Here is a 9,630-nt window from a genome sequence, read left to right as displayed (position 1 = left end):
AGATAGATAGATAGATAGATAGATAGATAGATAGATAGATAGATAGATAGATATTTTAGAAGTCTTTTGTAGTACTACACTGCAGCATTCATGCAATATTCTAACATCTTCTTATAAAAATACCTACTTGTGAGCTATTTTAAAAATTGTTTGCATAACTTATTGGTTGCCGTGTCAAGAGAAACAGTCCCAGGAGACATATAAAAGATAATCGCAATACCACTGTGAGTATAAAGATCAAAAACAACCCATTACCAAGCAATATTTTGCATAAGGGCACAGTCAAGCCAAATCTCACTTACATTTCATTGATCTTATCATAAAAGTTAAGCAAAAGTTAAGCAAAACACTTTTCAAAAGCTCAATAAAAAGCGAAAGAGACTGTTAGATGATCTAAACAAATAGGAAGATGCTTCCAAAAGCTTGAGAAAAAGGTATGGAGATAAACATTCTTCTTTGCTTTCAATCGTCAGAATCGCATATTCAAAAGTACACTTCATCTGAAAACTAACTTCATCAATTTTTCTGAGCTCCTGCATTCAGATCAAAGGCACTTAGAAGTGCTTAACATTGGACAGTGCACCAAACTAATGTCTTTAACTGAGTGATGGTTATTATAATTAGTAGGAGATATTATTATTATTATTATTAGTAGTAGTAGTAGTAGTAGTAGTAGTATATCCCCCTAGAATCCTCCACTCAACAAGGAGTTGTGGTCCAAATAAGTAACCTTTTCCCCCAAACTGTACTACACTACACCACTGACAATATTACCAAAGAGAGGGAAGTTGATTTGAATCAACTTTGTTCTAAGGCCTATAAATATTCTCAGCACTCACTAGATTCAGACTTTCTACTTGCTTCCCAGGTCATCTTTCCTAAAAAATCTGACTCTCATTCTTACAACATCAGCAAACTGTGTATCACAGCTCAGCATATATCCAAGTGTTTGGCCCATATTGTGCTCATTCACCTGCCTCAACTCGTTTCCCTTCTTTGAGCTGATTGGCCACATGCTTAGGGAGCATGGCATAGAGAAGGGCTTCTGTTTTTTTCTTCTCTTCCTCCAAATGCTTTGACAGGATCCTCAGTTCCTCTTTCTTCCTTTCAAGTTGACTGGACAGCTCCATCTCAGCCAGACGCTGTTGGTTAAGAAGGATCAAATCTCTGGTGACATCATGGGGAGCAATGTCCGCAATGTGCATATGCCGTTCTTCCAGCTCATGCAATGTGCGCAGGAGAGGGGAGCAGAGGTACAGCATACACTGGACAGACTCCATCCAGATCATCTGTCCTGATTAAAAGGCATAATAATGGGTAGACTTCCTATACAACATTGAGTTTACATTTTTAGTGCTCTTGTTTCCCATTTTTACATGCTCAATGCTCTATTCCCATCCTTCCCATTCTCTTGTGCTTCTATTTTCTGAATAGAAAATCAGCTATCCCAACTCTTAAAAGGAGGAGACCATTTCAGATTGTATGGGGAAGGAAAGACAGATTGTAAGGGGAAGGAAAGAAAAACAGCAGATTTTCAGTAAGGACTACATACAAAATGATATTTTAACAGACTTTTAAGCAGAAACTAAATGGAGATTCCACCTAAATATTAGGAAGAACATCCTGACAGTAAGAGCTGTTTGACAGTAGAACACACTTCCTCAAAGTGTGGTGAACTCTCCTTCTTTGGAAGTTTTCAAACAGAGACTGGATGGCCAGCTGTCAGGGCTGCTTTGATTGTGTGTTCCTACATGGTAGGGAGTTGGACTGGATGGCCCTTGGTCTCTTCCAACTTTTTGATTCTATGATTCTATGAAACATTTTTCAGGAACACTCTTTGTTTTCCTGCCAGGGAGTTGATCTAGATGACCTACAAGATCCTCTCCAAACCTATGAGCCTCTGATCCACTGTCATTATTATGGCTTCTAATAATGGTTACATGTCCCCATTCTTTCTTAAGAAGAAGAATCTGTGCTTTTGGCAAGTGTACCTACTAGACAAGAATATTTCTCTGAGAAGAATTAAGTCAGTGTATGACTGAGTTGTAAATGAAAACAGGATCTGCCACTCAGGAAGATCTTAAAACAGCAATGGGCTTATAGAAACAATCCTTCAAATAGTCTGGATCTAAGATGTATAGGACTTTATAGGTCATGACCATAAAATGGATCCTGTATCATAAGCTCCAGGCTACACTAAATAAAGTATGGCAGGTCAGGATTAAATCCATGAACTTCGTACTTGGTAATTTATTTTCTGCAATGGTTCTTTCAAATTGTTAGTTTTCCAAAACCAAATGGAGTTTACTACACCATGAAGAAAAACACAGCTTGGAAAAGTGATTTTCTGAATTGCTCCCAGAATCCCTCAGATATCATGCTGTTGTTATGCAAAAAAGAAACCAGCTGAAAATGGTGGAGCATCAGTTTACTAAAGTAATAATACAGCACTGGCTTACTAAACAGTACAACACCATGGAGAAAAGTAGAACTTGGAAAAGTGACTTTCTGAACTACCCACAGAATCCACTGGACATCTTGTAGTTGTAATCTAAAAAAGTAATATTTTTGTGTGCAAGAGTGTTATGGGTTGTTATTTGGAAGCTAAGAAGTCAAAATGCATTTGCAGTATGGCCTGTTTCTTGCTTTAAATGTTCTGGCTCTGTCCTATGGAGTCTTGGTAATCCTAGTTATGTAAGGTGCAATACTTTCAGCCAGAGAGCTCTAGTGATACAGCATTCTAAGGATGTTAGAAAACTATAAATTCCAGGATTTCATAGGATGGAGCCAGGTGATTTAAACCAATGTCAAAGTACTATAATTGTGTAGTGTGGGAGTTCACATGACTGCATGTTCATAAAACAAAGAAATTAAATGCACACAAAAAATTAACCTTTCAGTGAGAAGGACAGGCTGAAACCTTTTTTCCAGATATCTAGCTTTTTCTACGCAAGGATGGAGCAGTACTGAACTATGTGAGTGCCCATCTTTAATCCAAAGTGGTATAAAGATCGGAAGTCAGATAAAAATTTAGCATCTCTGTGAGAAACAGTTGTTTGTCTTCCATAGTTACTGCTCAAGCCTATCTATTTAATTATTTTATTAATATTAACATTAGTGTCTGCAAACTACAATACAGAATTTATTGAAAAAAAACAAGCTACTACCTCTCAGCTCTAACATTGGACGCTGTTTCCAGGATTCTGGCATCATCTCTCTCTTAGTTCGAAAAACAAACTGGCTGTTGATAAATTTCTGAACACTGGAGATGGTGAATTTCACTTCAGGGCGTACAATAATGAAGTACTGATTAAGGCGAATGCCCATAGTTTGAAGACCAGGAACAATCTTTTGAATGCTGACTCCAGCCTGCTTTACTTTCAGCTTTAAAAGAAATGTTCAGACAAAACAACACAAGAATCTTGAGAACCCCTGCAGGATTTTTATTTGGGCACCAACAGAACTTAATTTCATAAGTACCTCTGAAGCAGATATTGTTTACATTCTCCCTTAAATGCTCTCAGTTTTGATCCATCCTGTTTCTCAGTCTTCTCACCTTATCTTTTTTCCATGAGCAGAAACTCTTCCTAAACTATAAAAGACCACAGCCAAGTCCTATTGTGAGTCCAAAGTAGAGCAGGCCCATCATTTAATGTTAAATCTACAAATATATAAACCCCATTGACCTAGAAGTTGTATTCCAGTTGGAAATGACAGAGGGATTCTGGTTAACATCCCCATGTGACTTAATCTTTATCATACGATGGCACTGCATTACTATGACTATCCTGAAATAACTGTGAGAAGTAGGCTATGAGAGTATAGTTAGTTGTCTTTCAGGCAAAAACAAATATGGTATATTATTATTATTGTTGTTGTTGTTGTTGTTGTTATAGTTTATTTCTATAGCACTGTAAATGTACACAGAACTGTACATACAGATAATCAAATCAATAAAAATATATAAAACCTGCCAATGGCGTACAATCTACCAAATACATATAAATAGTAGGTAGTAATATAAAATAGAATTAGTTAAAAAAAACAGGCAACAATTAAAACATCAGCATCCACTATCTAATCAAATATGAGATAAATATTCACACAGTGCCTGGGAATGCTTCTCTGAACAGGGTGGTATAAGAGTTAGAGTGTTGGGGGCTGAATGCACAGGTCAAAAGGCCCATGTTCCCTCCCAACCTGGTTTGCTCCTGTACAAAGTAGGCCAATAGCCCCAGGACACGATTAGCTAGACCAAACACCAATCCAGCAGTCCCAGCCCAACCCCAACCCATGAGGTGACATGATGGCATGTGCACATGTGAGCAACCACCTGTCTCTGCACTGGCCCAGGTCAGGAATAGGTCAGAACCACAGGTGAAATACCATAGGGTTGGCCCATGGTATCCTACCCGTGCGCATAAGTTGTTAGAGTAGGGCTGATGAGACATGGATTCAAATTCCCACTTCCAGGTGGGAAGTTAGGTAGATGAGGAGAGGGTAGTCTGCTGGGCCACCAACCAGTCAGGGAGGCCACAGAGTCTGTCCATCCCACCCTCAGTTCCTGCTGTGGAAGGATGAATAAGGGAGAATGAGAAACTGGATAGTAATGCCTGCACACTGCTTAGGGAGAAGGGAGGAAGGCAAATGCAGAACATGGCTATTATTCTGAATGCCTGCTGGAGCAAAGCCATTATGAAAGAAGGGATCATTTACCTTTCCCCAGTTCATAATACTAGCCATGCTTTACGTCACCCTTGCCTCCTTCTACCTTGGCAGGGTGTCATGGGGATGCCACTGCTGCCATTGTCTTCCCATTTTCTGCAGACAGAGGTAGAAGTGTACAGGAATCTGTGAAAATCTGTATGTTCACAGAAAGAAGGCATCAACATCAAAAAGTAACCATATTGACTGCACTTTTATGAAATGGCAGAGGAGCTAGTGTGGGCATTTCTGCTTCTGGATTGTCAATCCCTAAGATTTGAGTATTTTTTTAAATGGCTACATGTTTGGTTCAGATACAGAGGGCTACATTAGTTTGGTTTACCTCTTCATCAAAAACAATATGGAAAGGAAGCCCATTGCAGAATGTCTTTGGGTCTATCCAGAGAGTCTTAGGGTAGACAGGATCAAATGATTTCAGAAGTCGTCCTGCAGCATGGAGGGCAAGAAAAGGTGATGCTTTCAGTCTTAATATAATTCTCTGATAGAAATAGTAGTTACTTGTGGTTAGCATGATTTTGTTCAAGGCTTAATATTCATTCATAAATAAATATCCTATGTTGTACCAAATTTTCATTAAGCTGTACCCCATAAAGGGAGTGGCCTATTCTATCCATAACTGACTGCAGTGTGATTGTATCAATGCTTCCTTTCTCTTCTTCTGGCACTGCCAAGACAATTTCCATTCATAGGAATATACAGATTAAGTCTCCCTTATCCAGAATTCCAAAATCTGAAATATTCCAAAAACCAAAACGTTTTTTATGGGTGGGCTAAGATAGTGATACCTTTGTTTTTTGATAGTTCAGTGTACACAAACATTGTTTCATGCACAAAAAATTTAAAACATTGTATAAAATTATCATTAGGCTACATGTGTAAAGTGTATATAAAGCATAAATGAATTTAGAAATGGGATTTGGGCCCCATTTCCAAGATTCCTTATTATGTGCATATATATGCAAATACAGGTATTCCAAAATCTGTGACAAATCCAAAATCCAACACACATCAGGTCCCAAGCATTTTGGATAAGGGAGACTTACCTTTAGTAAAATTGCAAGTACTGTGAACAGTGTACACAGGTTCATCGATTAATATACTAACATTCATTCACTGGAAATTGGAAAAGACTTTTTAAAAAATCACAAATTTGGAAAGAAAAAAGAGCATATAAAGCATATATAAGAGTTATATAAGTGAATAAATGTTGCAAGTCATTTATTCTTCAATTACACACCTATGTTTAACTCTTTATACAAGCTGAACATGACATATACAGGAACCTAGCTAGTCCAGAATATCAGTAGGCAAAGGGATCTTGTATGCAGAATATCAGTATGCAAAGGGACCTGTAAAACTAATTGTATGAAAGAAATTTAGCATCAGCTTTTGTAGACTTGGGTCTTGCCTCTCTGGTTGCTGAGGGACCATCGTGACCAGAGGTAGTGGTCCCAAGGCTGACTGCTACCGCATTCCCAAATGGGCTGTAGCATAGAGTGGATAAAATCAGCTCCTTCTGCTGCTGGGTTTGAGCCGCCTTAGGCAGCCCCAGTGTGGCCCCAGCATGGCTTCTGCACAGTTTGGGGTGTGTGCATCATCTAAATGCCATGCCCCCAACATGGCCCAATGGCAGACCTTTTGGCCTGTCTGTTTCAGGCTTTGGTCTACTTCCTCAGATGCATGGAGTAAAGTGATGCCCAAGGAGTTTTAGAATTAGACTGTATGAATAGCCATGGAAATGTAAAACCTGTGGGTTTGAAGGCAATCAACAACACAATAGATAATAGGAAGACAGATGATGAGCAAGGGGGAAAATGTGAACTGACATCATTCCATGTACTTTGTACTTATAATGAGGAATAAAGATTCACAGCCTAATAAACAAAAATAACTTCTGGGACAATTTGAACAAAGCATAATTTCAGAAAGAGATGCAAGAACAGTGATCAGTGAGAAGGCAAAATATATTCAGAGCCCTGATGGATCAGACTACAAGGTCATCTAACCAAAGATTCTGTTCACACCATAGCCAACCAGGTAATTATGGCAAGCCTGCAAACAGGACATGAATGCAATAGCACCCTCCTGCTCATGTTCCCAGGCAACTTTTATTCAAAGGCATACTATCAATGACACTGGGTTAATCTATCATGGCTATTAGCTTTTGATAGCTTTATCATTCATGAATTTGTCTAATCCCTTTTTAAATCCATCCAAGTCACAATGTATAACAAAGTTGCACTAGTCAAGATATTCCCAGAGTATGAACCAGAATTTTAGTATAGAAGGCGGAAAAGAATGGGTAGACTTGTAATACTGTATATAGTGAAATGATGCCAATATGATACTTTCTGGATTCCAATTTATAGCTACTTTATGAGTATTACATACACTGGATCACAAAATCATATTAAATTATACAGAGATGAGTGAGTGTTTTAATGGTTCTTTTTATGATAATGAGACAACGCTAAAGGAAGAATCCAGAATTTAGCTTGAGACTTGCAAAAAATAACCTGGGAATGTTGTACAGTATGGTGGGGTTTGTCTCCCAAGGAGTTTATTGGCTAAATTACTTGACTAGGATTGTTAGGAATTAAACTGGGCTACTAGGTTGAAGGGCTAGGTCGAAGCTATGCAACTAAGATAGATATGTAATTTAAGTAGCACATCGAGAATATCAATCCCATTTTACAAAGTATTTTAACACCACACAGCTTCCCTTTTGCTCCTCATCCTTTCCCAGCTGGCAGTGTGAGCCTGAGAAGGGGGATGAAAGACGCTGAAGAAACACAGACTTTCTATGCTGGGTTGCAGCAGCATGTCTGCAGAGAACAATGCAATAAAGATTGAGCAGCTGCCATGTACAGGCAAGATAAATGGCAGCTGCCTCTAGAATCCCTTAATAAACATCTGTGAATATTATAATTGAGAGAAAGGGGGGAAGGAGGTATGTCTGCCTCACCAAATAACCCCACCGTAGGTTTTTTTGTTTTTTAAACAGATCTATAAGTTTGGCTACCAAAATGAAAATTATAAGAAAAGTAAAGGCTGGAGCAACCAAGAAAAAATCAACCCAAAAAAATATCTTGGATATTTTCAGTTGGTCTCTAGAAGGTTTGAACTTGTTATTTATATATGCAATACTTACTTGAAATAGCTGTTTCATTCCACTGTGCATATCACTAGCTTTTAATAAAACATGTGTTGCAGAAACTTATCCCCATTGTTCCCATTTTATTTCTGCCTCTGGTACCAAATTTTCTCTTTAAAAAGTAATGCCCAGGAACACATCTAGTTCATAAACTGAGAGACTTGTCACATGAGAAAAGAAAGCTAAAATGGAGAGGGAAAGTAGTGGCTTTCTCTCTGCCTCTCCTCATGCAATTGTAGCACTTCCATTCTTTTCCCAACAGAGATGGTTGTACAGTAAAAGCATGCCTTTTGTCAAACTGATTTTTTCCAGCACAACAAAAGATACACTTTTACAGTTGACTCACTTGGAAAGAGAACATAAGTGCTAGGACAGCATGCTGAGAGTCATGGAGAAAGTCACAACTCTTCCTCTCTGTTTCAGCTTTCTTTTCTCATGTGATAAGTCTCTATGACATACCTGCAAGTGGGAAGGAAAAGAACCATTTACACTTCCTAAAGCTCACTTGAGGAATGATGGCATAATAATTAAATACATAAATTAATAGATTAATTTGATATCAAATGAGAATAAAAATGGAACTAATGTAGTTTAAATGTCAGACTGAAAAAAATCATGAATTATATCCAATGGATTTTGAAAGATGTTTACCTTTTCCTAGAGACACAATTCCTCGGATTGTTTCCCAGTGACTTTTCTTCATAGGACAAGGAGAAAGGAGATTTGTTTTATCTCTGATCTTGTTCATGGCTTTATCAAGATCCTGTAAAATAAACCCAAATCTGTGATGATATATTTCTTTCTTCTAAATAGTTTTTTTTTAAAAAAATGAGAAATATAACAGAGATTATACATTAGTAAAGAAATAAGAATAACAAGTAAAGAATGTTTTATATTCCTTTTCTGATACCTGTATTTGGGATACACTGGGAATTTGTGTAAGTGGAACTCACTATTTCAAACTACTTTTTTTAAAAAAATCAATTTATTTTAAGGAATTTTGACAGTGAGCATAGGCATACATTTTAGGTGTTGCTTTTTGGTTGTAGAGCTCTGGGTTAACATCATCATGCCTGGAACTTGCACAATCTAACAATTAAAATATTATGCTGGATCAATCACAAGTGAAACACACACACACACACGAAAACAGTTATTCTAGCATCCTAATGACAACATCAGTTAAATATCACATCAGATCAACAATATGTTCAGAGTACTATCTATAATTATCAATGAGTAATTTGTACATTGAAATCAGTGAGGTAAATAGCATCCAGGATTGGATTGTGTGTTCAGTTTTGTATTGCAGATTTTAAACTGGTCAGTTGTTCATTTGTTTGTTTGTTTTTAAAAAAATCATTTCAGTTTTATAAGTAGAACTCCCCAATCATTTTAACCCAGGAGTCCATTAGTGTATACTGTCAGCCTTTCTTATACATGGATTTTTTATACACAGATTCAAGCATCCACGGTTTGAAAATGTTAAAAAAAAAATATAAATTTTAATTATCAAACCATGATTTTCCATTTTTTATAAGGGACACCATTTTGCTATGCCATTATATTTAATGGGACTTAAGCATCCACGGATTTTGTTATACATGGGGGATCTTGGAACCAAACCCCAGCGTATAACAAGGGTCCACTGTCGTCACTGCAGTTTCTACGGTTTGGGACAATATGATATTTCTATTCCATGCAGGCTCTGAAGATCTTATAGTGAAGTACAATTGACAGCACAACTTAGA

The 9,630-nt window shown here is 37.5% G+C and overlaps 1 protein-coding gene across 3 annotated transcripts in view; it reads right to left on the bottom strand.

The window, feature by feature from the left end:
- Window positions 1–9,630, bottom strand: part of LOC121924733 (guanylate cyclase soluble subunit beta-2-like) — a 38,410-nt gene that overhangs the window by 12,138 nt on the left and 16,642 nt on the right. For all 3 annotated transcript variants that reach the window (XM_042456093.1, XM_042456094.1, XM_042456095.1), the window contains 4 exons: window positions 8,531–8,642; window positions 5,048–5,151; window positions 3,168–3,384; window positions 974–1,294 (listed from right to left, as the gene is read on the bottom strand). In XM_042456093.1, the coding sequence (XP_042312027.1) occupies window positions 974–1,294; window positions 3,168–3,384; window positions 5,048–5,151; window positions 8,531–8,642 (754 nt within the window). The remainder of the gene's footprint in view (window positions 1–973; window positions 1,295–3,167; window positions 3,385–5,047; window positions 5,152–8,530; window positions 8,643–9,630) is intronic.

This window comes from Sceloporus undulatus, chromosome 3, assembly GCF_019175285.1.
Source record: "Sceloporus undulatus isolate JIND9_A2432 ecotype Alabama chromosome 3, SceUnd_v1.1, whole genome shotgun sequence".
In the NCBI taxonomy this organism is placed as follows: domain Eukaryota; kingdom Metazoa; phylum Chordata; class Lepidosauria; order Squamata; family Phrynosomatidae; genus Sceloporus; species Sceloporus undulatus.
The sequence above is the reverse complement of the archived record's forward strand: the minus strand, read 5'-3'. Positions and strand labels throughout refer to the sequence as shown.